This window comes from Herpailurus yagouaroundi, unplaced genomic scaffold, assembly GCF_014898765.1.
Source record: "Herpailurus yagouaroundi ecotype Mexico unplaced genomic scaffold, PumYag 187, whole genome shotgun sequence".
Lineage (NCBI taxonomy): Eukaryota > Metazoa > Chordata > Mammalia > Carnivora > Felidae > Herpailurus > Herpailurus yagouaroundi.
Window position 1 is genome coordinate 29693393 of NW_024412418.1, and position 19249 is coordinate 29712641.

Here is a 19249-nt window from a genome sequence, read left to right on the forward strand (position 1 = left end):
CCTGACGACTGTTCCACTTGGATTATCTGGGGCTCCTTCCTGAGCCCCAGAGCTTAACAATTAACCCAGTGGTTTAACCCAAATGCAGTAACCAAGATTTGGATTTGGGCTTTTTCTTTTCTTTAATAATTCCAAGAAGAGAGTTAGGGGGGAAAGATGGTTGGTAAAAAGCAGCAAGAGCTCAAGAGGGTGGGAGAGAAGAAGCTGATGCCTTTCATCAATACCCTTGACAAAGCAGCAGAGACAAAATCAACACCAGGAATAAGGCTCATCTCTATCTGGTGCTGGGAAGAAGGTGACACATGGGTTATTATGAGCAAAGCAAAGGCCAGATAGAGATCACAGTCTTGGAAAGTTAGGGCATGGGGTTGACAGATAACTAGGTACCGGAAGATCTATTAGTCATGTAGGCTAAATGGGGGTAAAAAGGATACTTCAGGGAATTCTTATTTCAAGCATTCTGAATCCCTGAAAATAAACAGGAGCTGGAGCTTAGAGTTAAGATTCTATTAACATGAATACTCAACAGACCCTTATGATCCTTATGCTGTCCAAAGCAGGACTTCAGGAGACTGAAGCCCAGATTCAAGTATAAATTGGGCTACATGTATCATGAAGCTCATGCATTTTATAACAATCAAAACAACAAGAGTTACCTGATTAATCCTTGCATAATTAGAAGTATAATTAAGCAACTAGATGTTCTCCCATGCAGTCTCTTCATCAAGAGTTTACAGCATCTTGTTTCTATGGAATTGCATACATACTAGCCTCTGCATCCAATAAATATGTACCACCTTAGCTATTCTGAAATCATCTCATTTGACCACTGACCTTTCTGCCACTGTACCAGCCTCTTAACACTTTATCACCCCTAGTTACGTGAAAGAAGTTTTCAATCACCTTGCTTATCAGTTGCTGTGTTTCAGACATTTCAGTACTTTTATTACATGAAATTGTTAAATTCATACCCATATAGGTTATTTTGTTCCACAACATTTTATTGAATACAATCCCACTCATGTTTAAAAAAAAAGGATTTTATCATTATAAATATGTTTCATACCCCTCCACCAACAATACACTGTGGACAGAACTGATAAAATCTAATCCTTCCATCTAAGAACACTCTCCCACAAGATGTAACAACGGAAGCCCACTTTCACAAAGTATTGGCCTCAGTGAGTACACACTCTTCAAATCCTAAGATTTTCATAAGTGTTAATGATGTAAGTTAATGACGATGATAATGGTATCTGTTGTGATCCATTAAATGTTTAGTGGATACCAGACAATTTGCTAAGTTTCTGACATGCACTGTTTCATTACGGTAATTGGGAAATCCAATTTCCCATATTGGAATCGGCCATAACAAAGCACTAATTTACAACTTGTGGTCTGCAAAAAGTCTATTGTGTGGCAGCATAGGCAGAACAGACTATTAATGATCCACTCCATTGGCACTTTTTCCAGTAATCTTCAATGCTTGTTCCATTAAAAAAAAAATTGCTTTCAGTCATGGGCACTGAGCTAGAGGTATCTTTCTGAAACCACAAAACTTCTATCAAATAATTCAGGCAGGGTAAGGTAGACTTTGGCTAAGTTATGCAAAAGCAATTGCACCCTCAGATAATTACACCTTCCAACATTTCAGTGATTTACACAATTATTTCTCCTTCATGCCACATGTCCATCACCTGTCAGTTGTCCCCCTGATCCTTGTCCTCTTCATTCTGGAAGTGCAGCCCTGCCCTGGCATACTGCCAATTTTGTGTTACAGAGGGAAGAGAACGAGGTGGAACCCTACAATAGCTCTTAAAGCTTCTACCCTGAAATACAGGTCACACCCACTGATATTTCATTGGCTCAAGGAGGCAGCTAATATTTTAAACAAAAATACAACATTGAAATGGGATGGGGGGAGGGAAGGTAGGGAGTAGAAGCAAGTTGAGTATTATCTTTACTTCATTTCTCTGAGTATGAGTGTCTGGCACTTGTACAACATAGTTAAATATGGTCAATGCTGCCGCTTTCTTCACAGATTTAAGTCTCAAAGAGTACAATATACATAAAAGAAGTCTGAAAAATTCAGAGTAGTCTGTAAGTAGAAGTTACTGTGACTTAATGCTAATTGTAGTACTTCCCATGCCTGGCAGACGGCATGATGTATATGACATCACATTGTCCTTTTCTTTTTCTAAATAACTTTTACTCCAGCAAGAAAACGTTAATGAGACTATTTATACAGACTCCAAATTCAAGAAGATTATGAGTAGACCTCCAATTGCTATACTTTCCTCAGAAACTGCCTCTAATTTAAGCCAATGTATCAGAAACTATTTAAGACCAACTCAGTGAAAATGTCATCGCAGAGATCAAACACCTCAGCAGACCAGATACATAAAACACCAAAATCCAACTAAAACTATCTTCAAAATGGGGAATGTTGGTGCTGAGTTGGACGAGGCAAAATGAAACGATCTCTTGTGAATTGTATCAGAGCTGACAAAAGGTCTTATTATCCTCCATTGATTGGCTAAGAATTCCGATATCTTTATGGCAGTTTCTCCGGCAACCTCTATAGAGCAGGAGTCTTTAATACTGTATCTCTGCTACTACCCAAGGAAGTTAAGAAAATTGAAAGCCTTTTGTGCTTCTTTTTCCACTGAGAGCCTTGAATGGGCTTTTCAAGATAGCCTGGACAATGTGTGTAATATTTTGTTTTAATTTGCAAGGCAGTCTTGTTCGTTGTGGTTTGTACCACGGGTCATTTTCACTCCATTTACTCAGAGTAAAAAAATAACTTGCCTGAGGCAGTTCAAAAGTATCTACCTCTCTCTAGACTATGGAAGACAATGAGCTCAGCCTGAGAGTCCCTGGTACCCAGGTGGGCACTTGGTGACCTCTAATCTTGTCCATCAGACCATCGCAGACCATCTGAGGACAGAGCTGGGAAAATGACCATAAACTGCATTTAACCATAAAACAATGGGATAGGCATTGCTTTTTGCCCACCGAAAACCACTCTCCTCCTCTCACTGCCACAGTCCTAAGTGGTTCAGGTAAAGGGCAAAGATCATTTGGTTTCAGGGAAGGAAAACCCCTACCCCAGCTCCCAAGAATTGAATACAACCCAAACCAATAACAGCCCTCTCATTCTCCTTGCCCAAAAGTTGGTCTAGGGTTGAAGAAGATGTAACCCAGGTCTGAAAAATAGGAGAGTGGAAATCTGCATGTGGGCAGGGACAGGGGGTTACAGGGAATATTCCAGGAAGGACTTTCCTTAAACACAAAAAACAGAACTTCACACAGAGAAGGTTTGTAACCCATTCATTCCCCTTCCTTCTTTGCTTGCTTGTGACACTGGTATTAGGACACTATGCCTAGGGCCATGGCAGTCATCAGCCACCGGAGGAAAATAAGCCCCTAGTCCAATGTGCTGAAGATGGCAGGATGGAATGAGAAATGGGCTTCTGCTCTAAATGTTGATATTCACTCTACTTTGTTCTCAGGGCCTCCCATCCAGATGAGTTCTATTCTTATCCCATACATGGACTCTAATGTTTGGTCATTTCTTCTTGGGGCTCTCATCCTCTCCATGTACAAGCCTGCTGGGACTTGCAGAAAGTCTCCACAGCAAGAGAGAAAGGACTGAAGTTTTAGCACATCACCATTACCAAAGGTAGCACCGCAGTGCACTGTGGCCCAAAGCCAGGTACATACACTAGGCTAAAAAGAAGTATGTCCAAGAAAACAGTGATGAGACTTAAAATCACGTACTGACAAATAAGGCCTCGCACACAAAGGGCAGATTTACTATCACAAATGGCTACTCATGGAGTTTATTCTATGCAATTAAAAATGGCATTGATGAGGAATGAATCAGAGTCCCAAACAGCTTGCACAGCAGTAATTTTCTCCCATATTCTGCTAGCTCTCAATAGCTAAGGGGAGCCAGGAGTGGTAGGTGTACTGGTTCTGCCAGTGGGAGGATCAAGATTCAAATGATTTTGAGTTTCCTCTGTCATTATTATAATTATTCATAGTCTATCCCCACAGATAACAGAAGGGGACAGTAAAATTTTTAGAACATTACCTGCTTTGTAGGATTTTCCATGGAAACTGAGGGGGAGAATGTTCAAATTTTAAAGTTCTGAAATTAATTTTCTGACCAAAAAATAAAAAACAGCCTAAGATTAAAAAAATAATAATAAATATTAATATGAAGTACTGACGTTATCAGTCCTCTTCCTCAAAACTGACAAATGAGTACCAGGATATTGAAGGATAGATGAAAAAGGATTCATAAAGCAAAGGGGAAACTTCATCCTCCCAAATGGCATGTTTCTCTAATCAAGTTCAAATCAATAAAAGTAAGCAAAGGTGGAGACAAAGATATAAAGGAGAAAGGGAAAAGACCTGTTGGTTACAAGGTACCGTTAATGAGAACCAAAGCAGTAATGGACAAAGTCTTTTAGAAGAGATCAAAACCAAAGGCCACCCACCAGGTACTGAGCACCAGCGAGCATTACACACATTTTCTTAACAACTCAATAGGTTTAATCAAAGCCAAGAAATTAAGCAGGGATCAATGATACAAATGGAATGGAAAAAACCATTTTCATCATGAATCATCTTTACCTTGAGAATACGTGAGCCAGTGGAGAACCAAACCAATTAGAAGAGCATGACCAAGGATTTACAGCATTCATTCCATTCCAGACCTCTACCTTCCCAATTAACAGAGCACAGGGTTCAATACATTGTTAGTGAATCGGACAGGAACGATTGGGCCCAACCAAGACACAGAAACAGCTTCGCCCCCACTTTGCCCATTAGAACTTCTCAAACTGATGAGACTGAGCCAGCTAGAACCTGAGAAATGGATGGGCTGGGATCCTAGGGGATTACACAGGAGCAGGAGTATGCATTGCTCACCACCATCAAGGTGGAATGCTAAGCCTGGCAAGAGGCATTCACATAGAGTTGTTCTGCTCTCTAGAGTGGAAATGGGGATCACTGATGCCTGAAGCCACTAACCCCTGTAATGGCATCCATCCAAGTGCCAAAGTTATGAGTCCATCTGTCACTGTGACTTTTAGTATAGTTTATGAATTAGCAACCCACGAATCAGTCGTTTAGAAACCCAATTAAAAAAAAAAAAAAAAAAAAACTTCTGACCTTGGCAGGTGAAGAAAAAGGCAGTCAGGTATAAGCTAGTATCAAAGCATTCAAAAAGAGGACCCACCCTATAACCTTCAGCTGAACTTGGAAATACTAATTCACTCAAATAAGGCAAAAGAACATCATGTGTTTATGGTTTTGCCAGTGATTATTACATATAGTGAAAGCAGAACATGGGATTTGACATGGCCCTGCCACTTTTGTTGCTTTGCTGTGTTTCAGAACTACCTCCAAAGGTCTGGCTTTCCACATGCTACTGAGAAGCCTGGATAAACCAGGAGAACAGAGCACCCAAGTAGTCGATATAATTTCTGGTAGGATCCCAGAAGACCAGAGCCAAGTGACAGCTTTCAATTTCAACCATGTCTACCAGGAGTACATTTCTCACAAATGACTTTATTATAGCTTACTTACCTTCGCAGTAGGCAGAGTCTCCCTGGACAGAAATGTAGCCATTCTTGCACTCACAAGTAGCTTTTGTATTCCAGTTTTTACACTCTGAGTTTTCACCACATGTAGGTCCTTCTGCACAAAAGTTATGACCTAAAGAAGCAAATAAAATTTTACATTAGAACAAAAGACTTTCAAGTAATAAACCACGAATTATCTTTACTATTTTGTCACCATGCATGAAAACATACACTGGCAATATGCAAGGGGAGGCTAGGAAGGGGGTGGGAGAGTAGGAATGGGAAACTGGACTACCACATGCTTGAGATGTTTCTCTTTAATGCTTTTCAAAGTATGTTTGATCCAGGCTGACTCTGAATCCCCTTCCCACCACTTTCTTACATAACCAATCTTTTTATAATCGCCTTATTGTAAAACTTATGACTCACAGGAAATATGTACAATGAATCTACATGAATATATAAAATGAACACGACCAGATTATCAGTATCCCTTGATTGCATCTCCCCAAGTCCCCTCCCAGCCATCAAAGAGGACTATCTTGAATTTTGTGTTTATCACTCCCTTGCATGTTTTTATCATTTGCCATATATAGGTGCTTATTTCTAAATAGATCATTCAGTTTATGCCCATTTTGAACTCCACATGAAAGAAATTATATTTTACATATTCTCTATGGTGTATTTTCTATTCATCCCTGCTATTGTCTGTAGCTACAGTTTATTCGTCAATGCTGTATAATACTTTGTGGCATCAATATTCCACCATCTATCCATTATACTACAGATGAGCACTGGGGATATTTGCAGCTTTTGAATTACAAACAACGCGGCAAGAAACATCCCCGAGCAGGTTTCCCAGAGCATCCTTTTTAAACCGTGTGTTCCATATTTATTTTCCCAACATTCCTTTTTGAATCACAGACATGGCTTCCAAGATAATTCTTTTTCTCTCTCAAGTGCCCTTTACAAATTCCTTTAGTGAAGATAATTTGAAAGTGACTGTGCTCAATCTTAATTTGTTTAAATGTCCTTTTGTATTCTTTAATTTTACTCCAGGGTAAGTTCATTTTTATTTCTTCTTCCTATGATTCCTTGGGATTTCTGAATCTAAAGATCAAATCTTTCATCAATTTGGAACATTCGCAGGGAGTGTCTCTTCAGAACCTCTCTTCACCATTTTCTCTATTCTCTCTTTTCAGAACTCCAATCAGATAAATGTTATTCCTTCTCAAGCTCTTCTCCATGCTACTCAGCCTTCCTTTCCTATTTCTACTCCCTTTTTCTCTCTGTGCTGAATTCTGTGTAACTTCCAGACATATCTTTATTCTCTTTTGGCCTGGGTCATGGTCAGTTTCACTCATCAACAGCATTTTTATTTCACAGATTTTCTAGAATTCTTATTTTGTCTCCTTGGTCAAATCCCACAGTCCCTTTTTCATCTTTTAATTTCCTTTTTTATTTTTTTGAAGAGCTTTTATTTTTTAACATTTATTTCAAAGAGAGAGACAGAATCCAAGTGGGGGAGGGGAAGAGAGAGAGGCAGACAGAATCTGAAGCAGGTTCCAAGGCTCTGAGCTGTCAGCACAGAGCCCAATACAGGGTTTGAACTCATGGACCAGGATATCATGACCTGAACTGAAGTTGTACGCTTAACTGACTGAGCCACCCAGGTGCTGCTTAATTTCCTTTTTTAAAAAAGCACGAGACACGTTTGTCTTACATCAATAATTCCAGGATCTTCAGTTTTTGGACATCTGATTTTGTGGTTTGGGGTTTCGCTAAGTATTGTGCATGACTTGTTTTCAGTGATTCTTGTTTTCAGTGATTCCTCAGTATGTGAGCACATATTTTTTTTATAATTTAATCTGTGGGAATTGAGATTTGGGGTTTAAAATGGCATTTCTTCAGTGAAGGTTTGTGTTTGATTCCTTCAGGTTCCCAAAGGAACCATCAACCCAAGAACACTTTGTATTTTGCTTTGGGACATGATGATTGAGCCACACAGGTAGAATAAATTCAGGCCCTAAGCTTTCAGGAATGCAATCTTTTCTCCTCCATACCCCCTTATCTAGAGTCAAGACTGATAGATCAGTCTCCTTTTGCAAAGGACGTTTCTCCTAGCCACCCAATGAGGATTCTCCCCTCAAGGTTCTTGATTTATGCATCTCACACAAGCCCCAGATTTTGTCTCCCATCTGTTGGCAGTGTCTATTAGAGGCAGATTCTACCACCAGGGATTAGACATTGCCCTCATGGCAAATCCCAACTCCAGTGTTCTTGCTTATCTCGATGGAATCACTTTTTTCAGTATTTCTGGTCTCTGATTTTTCCCCTTATTGCCAACTCCACCAAATTTGGGGATATTTATGGTGCAGCGTTTTTAGGTGAACTAGGAGGAATATGTTATTCCTACCACAAAAGTTCAAATACAATAAGGTTATGAATGTGCTTTATCAACTTGAACTCAGTACATTTCAGTGAACTATATTGCTAGATCACATATTGTGGTCTCATAGACAAGAATGGTTCTTGGAGGCAGGAGATTTCATTTCTAATACAGGTTCTGCAGCCACAAGCACAATAAATCACTTCACCTACCTAGACAGGTACACTGGGAAGGGACAACATCAGTGATTTTGAAACTATTGCTCAGAGCCTGGGGCACAAATGAGTGGTCAGGGAGGGCTCAAGTCCCCCACCCCGGATTCAACCAAAATAGCTCTGCTTTTATATTTTGCATATTTATCATGTGAACAATAGCTTCTGGCTTTCACCAAGATAAAACTCATTGAATTATATAAACTCCAAGCTTAAATCCTTTTGGTGATGGCATTCTGTAACTTTTTTTCTTCCTTTGAAACAGAATTTTAAAAGATACTATTATTAAATAATAAGATTCACACACCTACAATATAATATAATGCATGGCATTACACTTCCTAATACACGTGAATTAATGAGTTAAACTGGCTACTCCATGTAGCACACTTAGAACAATCCTTGCTACATACGAAGAGGTCAACAAATGTTAGCCACAAAGATGAGAAGGATTATGATAACGTTGACAACAACAACTACAGTTCAAAGTAACTTAGTAACACTGTTCTCCTCCACTTCTAGATAAGGAAGAAGATTAAACTATTATGTAGCTAGAAGATGGAGGATGGAGATACCCGGGTTCTAAATTAGGTCTGGTGAACTCCAACGCCCATGTACTTTTCACCATATCCTATATCCTCTCAGACAACAAAACTTCAGGATACAAAGTGAAAGATGTAGCTGTTCCTCAGGACATCAGAGAGTGAATCCATAGATAGTATCAGACTCAGCCTTACTACTTATAACCTGTTAACTGCCCCAATCAAAATGAGGGCAAAAACTTAACTTGCTGGAAACCTACCACCTCTGTCAGTCAAAAACACTGCTACTACGGCTTTAAAGGCTTACAATAACCATTACAAATAAAAAGACTTGAGATTTTGCTACCAAAGGGACCATTTTCAGACATCTTAGCTCAGTGCCAGATAAAGGGGCTACACTTTCTTCCCCATGTCAGAATTGATCAATAATTAAGTTGTCACATTTTCTTTCATTGTGAAGTTCGACCCAAGGTCACATGTGTATCCATTATGACATGTATTCTTTGTTTCTTTTCTCTTTTTTTCCAGGAGACTGCAACTGTCCTTTTCTTTCTGCATGCATTTGACAGGCAGGAAAAAAGCCACTCAGACAATGTTGATATCCCAATGCATCTCTATCAAGTGTATGCCACGTCAATTCACAATGCAGAAAGTAGGGTAAATTGTATTTTCAAGGACAATGAAGGGCCCATGGGACAAACCAACCTTAATGTCAAATCTACTTTGGCTGGGCCTGACCACTGTGCCAAAAGCATGTGTTTAATTAATTAATCCAGGCTTCCTTTCAAGCAGTATTTATTCACTATCTGCTTGCCTTCCTGCAGGAGTGAATAATCAATATTTATGGGGCATCCATTTCTGTGGACTGAAGCACCCATGCAAGCTTCTGAGAGAAAAGTAAAGATGTTTGAGACATAGTCTCTGCCAGCAAGGAAATTACAAACTAAGGGGAGACAAGCCAAATATAGGGGTAGTATAAATACAAGGCAATCTATGTGAAGTGAGACGTGAATAGTACAAATAATCAGTGTTTCAGAGAAGGAGAAATCACTTCTAGATGATGCAAAACTTGACCTTGAGTTCATCCCAGGTAGAAACATGAGAAGGGGTGGGCACAAATCCTAGAAAAAGGAATGGGACTCCAACCCCGTGAGGAAGAAGGATACAGTTGGAGAATGTCAAATAATCTGGCAGAAATGTAATAATAATAATTAACACAAATGGTAGGCACTCAGCTAAGTGTTTTTACATGCATTATCCCATGTAATTCTATTAACAACCCTACGAAACTGAAATTATTATTTGTACTTTATAGATTCAGCGGATGGAGTTTGGAGAAGTTAATTATGGAAGGTACACAGAGCCAGAAGCCAGGGTCTGAGGCCAAGGTTATCCATTGCCATGTTATTTCACTGCCCTCCCCAAAGCAACAAATTCCTAAGCATTCCGACATCCAAAATATTAAGAAGATATCCTTTTGCACATGAAGACACAAATGGATTACAATTTAGGTTTCTTCTCATCCTCAATATATCTATTTTCTGTGAAGTAATTTCACGTATTTTTTTAATGCTTGTTTATTTCTGAGAAGGGGGAAGGGCACAAAGAGAGGGGGACAGAGGATCTGAGCAGGCTCCATGCTGACAGCAGAGAGCCCTATTCAGGGCTCAGACTCACAAACAATGAGATCATGACTTGATCTGAAGTCGGATGCTTAACTGAGTTTACTTAACTGTCTGGGTTACTCAGTTATCCCAATACCAGACACCCCAATACCAAATATTTTTAACAAAATATGCTATCTTCAATCACACTAACATCTTCAAAGTCTAGGGTCTAGGTCTGATTTATTTCTCTCAACCAAAGTTACCCACACAAGGGTAACTGGATGGATGGCTTACAGATGGATGTCCACACAAAGTTACCCACACAAGGGTAAGTGGATGTCTGGCTGGACACACAGCCAGCCAGAAACATGGGAGGGTAAATTAATGACTGAAGGAACAGAGAAATTAATCTATAGTGGCATTTAATGCCTCCACCCTCCTAACCAACTGGAAGGCAAATATGACTGGTTTGCTAGTTACCATTTTTCTTTCTTATAGAGGTATGAATTACATCTTATAAAATTCACCTATTGTAGATACACCTTGATGATTTTTAATCAGTTTACACAGTTTTGCAGCCATGACCACAATCCAGTTTTAGGATACTTGAACCACCCCCAGCTGGACATCCTCCTTCTCTAAACTCCACTCCAGGATCAGAGTTGGCTGACAAATCACAAATCCTCAATTCTCCACATTTCAGAATCCTTCTAAAGACTTTGCCTTTCTTATCTGATGTGTCTCCATACCATGACATTGGGATACAGATTCTTCCCTTCCTGGGTATCAGTCTTCAGTTGCTACCTACAATCTCTTAACAAGCCCTCTAGCTAGCCCTTGTATAATTTTTCCTTCAGCTGGTTATCAACATGGTCTGATGCATGAGACTACTCAAAGTTACCCTCTTCCTTAAATCTTTTTTTTTTTTTTTCAGAATTAGAAGCTGTGACCAGATTGTAGACTACACACACACAGCCCAATATTCAAGTTCTTTTACTTGACTTTTTTTTTTAATATAATTTATTGTCAAATTGGCTTCCATAAAACACCCAGTGCTCATCCCAACGAGTGCCCTCCTCAATGCCCATCACCCACTTTCCTCTCTTCCCAACCCCCCCCCCATCGACAGTTGGGGGAAAGTGGGTGATGAGCAATGAGGAGGGCACTCGTCGGGATGAGCATTTGGTGTTGTATGGAAGCCAATTTGACAATGCATAGGGGCACATGTACCCCAATGTTTATAGCAGTGCTTACTTGACTATTTTGAATAAGTGACTTGAGCCTCCAGAATTATTCTCCTATAATAGAAGCACATAGTGAGTTCTTTTGACTAGGACTGGCCCAAATACAGAGAACATCTTAATTACAAAAACTGCTATTTATTGACTTCTTCCAACATGCCAGACATAGTGCTAAGCATATTAAACACCTTACCTCACAAAACCCTTAACACTGCTAAAAATCACTATTATCCTCACTTCACACATTAGGAAAATGTGGTTGAGACTCACTTTTTTATCCAAGTTAACATAGAAAGGATCATGATTTGACTCTGAAGTTCTTGTTAAGAACACTGAGGAAATAATTCTTATACAATTTCAATACTTGGAAGTTTAGACAACTAATGCTTACACTCAATGGATCTCAACCCTTCTATGTCTTACAAAATGTTTCTAAATAGGTCCACTTAGGACCCAACCCCAGATTCTGCCCATCCGTTCTTAGCAAAACTAAGTGTAGGTCAATGCCTGCACCCTATCATTTCTGGCACGTGGTTGAGAATATCTACCCTTCCCTAGAAACAAGAATAAAGGCTCAGAGTCCTCTGTAAGGGCACAGGAAATAGCACTGACTATCCAGCATACCCCACTTTACAGGTTATCATAGCCAACAGCCACCTGACAATCCACCTGGATGTCCTCGCAGGCACTCATAGCTCCCCCAGCCAGAACTAAACTCTTGATCTTACTTCCCAAATCCAAGCTCCCAGACTCTCCATACCCATCTGCCACACCTTTATCCACCTAAACCAGAACACTGGGAATCATCTTTGTCCTGACCCCTCATATACTGAACCTTCCCAAGTTCCTAATATGGCAAGAGTCTAAGTCACTTCAAACACTTAAATTTATATCATATCTAAGTACATGTGATATGGAACAAAGGAATCTATAAATATACAGAGAAGTACACCATGTTTCTCTGGATGCAAATATATGGCCAATTTCTCTAACACAATTCAATCTTTATCACTAGGTACAGAGTTGTGAAATTATAATAAAAGTATATGGTAATGCCACGTGTTGTTCTTCACGTGCTTTGCTATTAGGAAATATAAATTGAAAATACAGAGTCAATTTTTTAAAAGGTAGCTTTTTAAAAATTTTTTGAGGCTTATTTATTTTAGAGAAAGAGAGACTGCACATGAGCAGGGAAAGGGCAAAGAGAGAGGAAGACACAGAATCTGAAGCAGGCTCCTGGCTCTGAGCTGTCAGCACAGAGCCTGACGCAGGGCTCGAACTCACTAACCATGAGGTCATGACCTGAGCCAAAGTTGGACACTTAACCGACTGGGCCACCCAGGCACCCCCTGTGTCAATTTTTACAGACATCTTTTACATGTAATATAGTACATCCACCTAGATAAACCCACTGAAAAGATTTCCTTTTTTGAGAGTTCCACCTTTTAGGTTTAAACCACAAAACTACCAGCCCAAGCCTAAGTTGCTAATAATCAAAATCACCTCAACTTCCTTAACTTTAAAATATAAAGACTAGAGAAAAAAATAATCAACAAAACCATCCTGGAATGAAACTTAGGGGAAATTTTTAAAACACCATGAAAATGAGACCCTGACGCTTCTCAACAGTGGTGAGGGCTAGAGAGAAGAAAGAGAAGTTGCCTGCTCAGGTCAAGCTACAATTTACTACAGCTGTACATCACTGGGCAGAGAATCAATGTTCTAAAACTGGGTTGTGTATATTAATTTTATGTTGTATGTATCTCCTGAACATAACATTTTCTCCTCCACAACAATAAGAAAAGCCCATTGTACTCCAAACTATTACCATCTCTCAAATAGACAGGGCCTCATGTGCCTCCCTGTGCCCTTTTTGCCCAGTCACTAATCCATTTTATACACAAAGGGATCCTTTTAAAACACATATTGGAACGTGTCCTTCTCCCCCTTAAAAACCTTCCCAGGGCTTCCATTTTACTTGCAAGAAATACAAAATCTTTAACTTGGTCTCGCAGCAACAAAGAAGGCCCTTTCTCTCTCTCCATCATTTCTCTCCAACCACATCAGTCTTTCTTTCAATCCTTCTACTGTTCCAACCTCTCCCAATTCAGAGTCTTTGTAAACTTGTTCCACCAACTCACAACACCCCTGCCAGAGTAATTTCTACTCAGTCTTTAAGTCCCAGCTTAACCACAAGCTCTTCAGAAAAGACTCCCTGGTCTCCCAAGTCTAAAGAAATCCCCATTATTTTCTTCCATACATCCTATTATTCTTGTTCATAGTAGTGATCACAATTACTGTATATTTATTTCTGTGTTTATTCAATGTTTACCTCCCCATTAGAAGCTCACTTCTTCAAAGGAAAGGACTATGAAAGATTGGTCACCTTGTGCCCATAGCAATATCCAACAGATTACAGGTCGTCAATAAATATTTCTTTAGTTAATGACTAAATCCTCTCAGTTCTCCAGAAGAAGAATTCGAAGTATTTTAAAGACAAATATACCAAGGCTCAAAGATGTTAACTACCTCCTCCGTGGTTACATAGCTAAACGGTGATGGGTGAAATAAAGATATAAATCCAAATATGATTCTAACACCTGTCTCTCCACCCCGCCCCACATGACTGCCCAGACATGATTTTAATCATCAAGGGACATTCCAGGAATGATAAGAGATCAGGACTCCACCAGCCATTAGCATTTTCGAATCCACGGCACACCTCGATTTTACCAAAAGAACAAACTTTGTTTCTTTCTCCAGATCACACATTCCTTGACAACTTGCTGCCTGGACACTCTACGTCAGAAGTAAAACAACTTAATCACACAACAGAACATCAGCCCTCAACAAGATACTAATCTGAGTGAGACCTACTTGGAGCTCACGTTCAAATGGTGAACATGAGCAGATCCTCAGAGGAAGGCACATAATCTGCAGAAATCAGGTTCCAACGTTTACTCAAATACCTGTTTTAGTTCCCAGCAGAGGCACCGTGCATTCATTTGACAAGTATTTATTGAGCACTTAGCAGGTGCCCAGGCACTGTGCTAGGCAATAGGCATAGAATTTTAAAAATGCTGTCAACAGCATAATGATGTTCTTAGTCATCTGACCCTCTAGCAAAAATGACCAATGCTGAGTATCGGATTAGAAGGAGATGATGTGATGGAGAACAAGGTGCTTCAAGAGCATATCACAGAGAAGGGTCATAACACAAGATCCAAAGCAATTTAAAGGCTGAGTGAAGCTGACCAAAGGATGGGAGTTCTAAACACATGAAGCCGCATGTACCCATAACATGTTCAAGGAAATTAATGGAGTGACAGAAACCCTGAGGTCACATTTTTTTAGTTGGGAGTAATCAAAAATGTGGACTCTGCCTAGTGGCCCTGTATCTAGAACTCTGCTGTCAGTGAAAGACCATAACACCTGTCAAACAACTTGCTGTCTTTAAAGCCATTGGCCTTATCTGCATATGATAAACCCCACCTATTAAAAGGAGCCCACACACATTCACTGCCACTCTCTAGATCCCACTCCATACCTTTTTATAATTTTACCAAAACCATCCACCCATCCTGCTTCACCTCTGGCTTCTACAGCCAGTAACGTACAAGTACCTTTATGATCTGCTACTGTGACTTCTTCCACAATAAAGAACGAATAGGCCACCATCCTTGGACAAGATGGTTTCTCTAACATAAAGTTGGATTCCACATAGAGCACCTTTTCCTACCCTCAATCTCCTACCACTAATGTGCCCCCCAGCAGGTAGGCAAGTTGCCTCTGAAACGATGTACCTCGATGATGTAAAAATGCACTCTTAACTCAAATCCTAGAAAGACAGTACCTCTCACATCACTGATGCCGAACCTTGGCAGTTATATAGGGGCTAAGGTATACTAAGTACAGTATATTGCATGTGCCTCATTGGTATGGAATCTCTCCACCCATGGACCAGCTAGGAGGGATATGGCCCAACTATATCCTATGACAATTGAACACCCACATGTACTTCACAACCAACACACACACCATAGAAGCCTGGGCCCTTGGGGGTAAGGACATTCCTTTCTCTTTGTCCACAATGGATCCTTACAGGTTCTGTCTTAGAGAACAATCCATTTCCTCTGCAATAGTCGACACTTAAGGGTCTATTTGTCCAAGGCAGCCTGACCTTAGTTTCAAGTCTTCTGTCTGGGACAACGTGCCCTCTTCCAGAGGCTCTGTGGGTCCCGATATACTGCAGCACTTCTGGGACCACAGATGTCACAGACTCCAGAGACAGTACTCTTCAAATGCCCTCTGCTCCCAGCCTCAACAGTTAAACGGAGAGCCCTGTCTTTACGATCCACTTCAGCCCATGGCTGCAGGGATTTTCATCAGACTCCATCTACCAGTACACACAGAACCTGCCCCAGCTGCTAACTGCCAGTTCCTCCATTTAGGTGCTAGATGATGTACTCATCAAGAGCCTCTTTTGACCTCAAATACCCTAAAGTCCTCTCTCTAAAACCATTTCAATTACAAATTCTGCTGGAGACTAGAATGACGAGGAAGACCGGGGGGGAAATCATACGATGCCAAGAGTGTTTGGGAGGATTTAATTGAGGGCATAAAATCTTAAATAGTACAAATAATTTCAACTCATTTCAATCCAGACCAGATGACAGGGCAAGTGAGCATGAATTAAAATTACAGATAAACACATTGGGAACAGATGTTGGCAAGAATTTTTTCCCCAACACCGAAAATCTTAAACATGCCACAAAAACCCTCCAAAGTCACTGGCAACCTTGAAGATACAATTAGAGTGAAATTATGAGGGGAATAAAACCCTAAGGTGTGTGTCAAGAATTCTGGAATGTGTCAAAGGATCAGTGTCGTTTCCTGGAGCAACTGGAGGATGCACAGTCAAGGTTCGTAGCTTTTTGCCCCCCCTTTAACTGAGACCACTGCCAATTCAGGGGCACTCTTTTTTCTGCTGAGGTTACATTCACACTTTTATTACTTCTTCCGGGCACAGGCATCGGTGTCACTTGGGGCCCACTCCCCCTTCACCACCTTATGGGCTCACACTTTAAGTGGTCAGGTTCCTGCTACAGTCATTGCCTTAACGTCATGAGGAAGGTAAAGAAATTTCACACTGCCGGCACAAACTGTCCTGAAGCATCAGAGAGAAACTGCAACGGGGAACGGGGATGTTCTGGGTGGTACTGGATACCTTGGGACCTCAGCAATTGCAAAATGGCCTCTTCCTGCCAACATCCATCACTTCGGGTCTTTTGGCAGGTATCTTCCCTAACTGTCCTATTGTCCCTTCCTTAGGGACATCCCGGGTGTACCAACAGCCATGTGGCTTTAACCACCAATTCAGCTGATTACCTTCATTTCCCTTTAAAGGGCCCAGGAATTCGTTACAGCATGTGGCATGGCCCAAGATTTATAGAGACAAAGTGCCACGCCCCTAGAGTCTGGATATCAGTTGTGTTGGTACAATGAACATCGTAAGTCAGTCCGAGCCTGTTACTCTTAACTCTACAGTCTTACGTTTAATTCCCACAAAGAGAAAAACTCAGTGAAGATCTTCATCTCTCTCCTGGATCAGTCAGGGGGTGGGGGGCAGAGGCAAAATGTGTAACCATATAAGAAAATAGGCATGACTCGAATAAAATGAGTTTCAGAATCATGTCACCAAGTTATAACTCGAGCGAAATGGTCACAACTCAGCAAAATGGGTTCAACGTTATTTCCTATGTGAAATATACAGAGTCTATTGAATATCTGGTACTAAAAATCACTTCCTTCCAAGTCACTGACCTGACAGTGATAGAATTATTCTATGTGGTAAGAATGTATTTTCACCTACCTTATCTCCTACATTTAAAGAATTCATAAAATATAATCATTTAAACAAATGCAATTTTAAAAGTTAGAGCACTTGGGGCGCCTGGGTGGCGCAGTCGGTTAAGCGTCCGACTTCAGCCAGGTCACGATCTCGCGGTCCGTGAGTTCGAGCCCCGCGTCGGGCTCTGGGCTGATGGCTCAGAGCCTGGAGCCTGTTTCCGATTCTGTGTCTCCCTCTCTCTGACCCTCCCCCGTTCATGCTCTGTCTCTCTCTGTCCCAAAAATAAATAAACTTTGAAAAAAAAAATTAAAAAAAAAAAAGTTAGAGCACTTTATACATATCATATAGCCAGCCAACTGGGTCCAGAAAGCACAGAGCACTCTCTGTGCCTTCTCAAATTCCCAGTCTAAACCTCCTCAGGTAGGACGGCTCATCGGAGGCCTAATGAAGACAAACCTCAGAAAACTTCCATTCCCCCAAACAGGCCCAAGGAAGACTGTGACTCAGACTGCTAAAGAATGATAAGCTCTCATGGGGTGATTTTCCTCAGACTAATGACCTGACATCAGACAGAGAGAGATGATAAATATGCTAATTGAAGGGCCTTCATGGAGGTATTGAGAGAGGCTACAACCACTTCAGTTTCTGTAATCAATAACAGCAGGGTGGCAGAAACCATACATACAGCTGAAATCATACCACTGTGGTCATCCCTGAAATACGCATCTCAGGTCATCAGAGGCCCGCCTCTCTGCTCACTTACTGCCTGCCAGTCAGGAGACAATCCCAATTCACAAAGCAAATGGTACAGCCTCTCCATATGCAGGGTAAAAATTACTTTACATAGAAATTGAGTGTTTGCCACCTTTTCATTACTTTCTGTTTTAGAGAGGGAAAAGGATGGTGGGGTGGGGAGTGGTGAAGAACTGAATAATTATGCCTTAGAAGAGGCCCACTGGGCTTTGTACGTCTTGTCAGAACAGAAACGAACCAACCCCTCCTCTTCTTGCAAGACACAGGAAACACAGAGGAAAAGGTAAAAGACAACTATAAATCCAAGGAGAAAAATATTTCCCATGGTATTAGGAAAGACTATTATGCTACTTCTAAAGATGTTCTTGGGAAATAATTGGATTAAGAGATCTGGAATAAAATTCATGGAGAGCACAGTTTGAGACAGCAGACCTTAGAGGTCTCCTGAGTTGCCTTTTTGTCAACCAACAAATAAATTTTGTGTTTTCATAATAAAGAGAATAACCCACTGCACAGGAAAATGCACCTTTTCTGATTCTCTGCTGTGCAGAGCAAGCCCCAGCATGTGGACAGGCGAGCAGGATGTTCTGGGCTCTGCTCTACTTGGGATCAACAGAGGTCATGGTAGAGAGTAAATGGTGCTGAAAAGGGCCTTTGTCTAACATAATGTTCTCTTCACTCCAGTGTCTGAACGCTGAGGTGGGAGTCAAGAGGAGAAACCTAAGAAAATCCAGATATCCAAATGGGTCAATTCAACTCTTTCACCACCGTATCTTTCCTGAAGACATTCTCTCATTCCTATCAAAATGCAGAGTTGTCGAAAAGCGTAAATAACCCTGTCTGATACAGACACCTCCGAAAGAACTATCAGCAAGCAGCCCCCTCCCAACAAAGCTGGTAGTTTCCCGCCTCAGAAAGCAGCAGATAGGAGAAGGAAGAAAAGCCCCGATTTCACAAATTGGTCCTAGCTATGATCTAATCTAGGAAGTGTTACTCCTGCCTCCCACTTTTCCCTCAAAGCCATGTCAGGTTTGGTAAAAGCCACCAGGTTGCAGCAACG

General features: G+C 40.8%; 1 protein-coding gene across 2 annotated transcripts in view; it reads right to left on the reverse strand.

Annotated features, from left to right (window-relative positions):
• NELL1 (neural EGFL like 1) overlaps positions 1-19249 on the reverse strand; it is a 901918-nt gene that overhangs the window by 657606 nt on the left and 225063 nt on the right. For both annotated transcript variants that reach the window (XM_040495621.1, XM_040495620.1), the window contains exon 12: positions 5599-5727. In XM_040495621.1, the coding sequence (XP_040351555.1) occupies positions 5599-5727 (129 nt within the window). The remainder of the gene's footprint in view (positions 1-5598; positions 5728-19249) is intronic.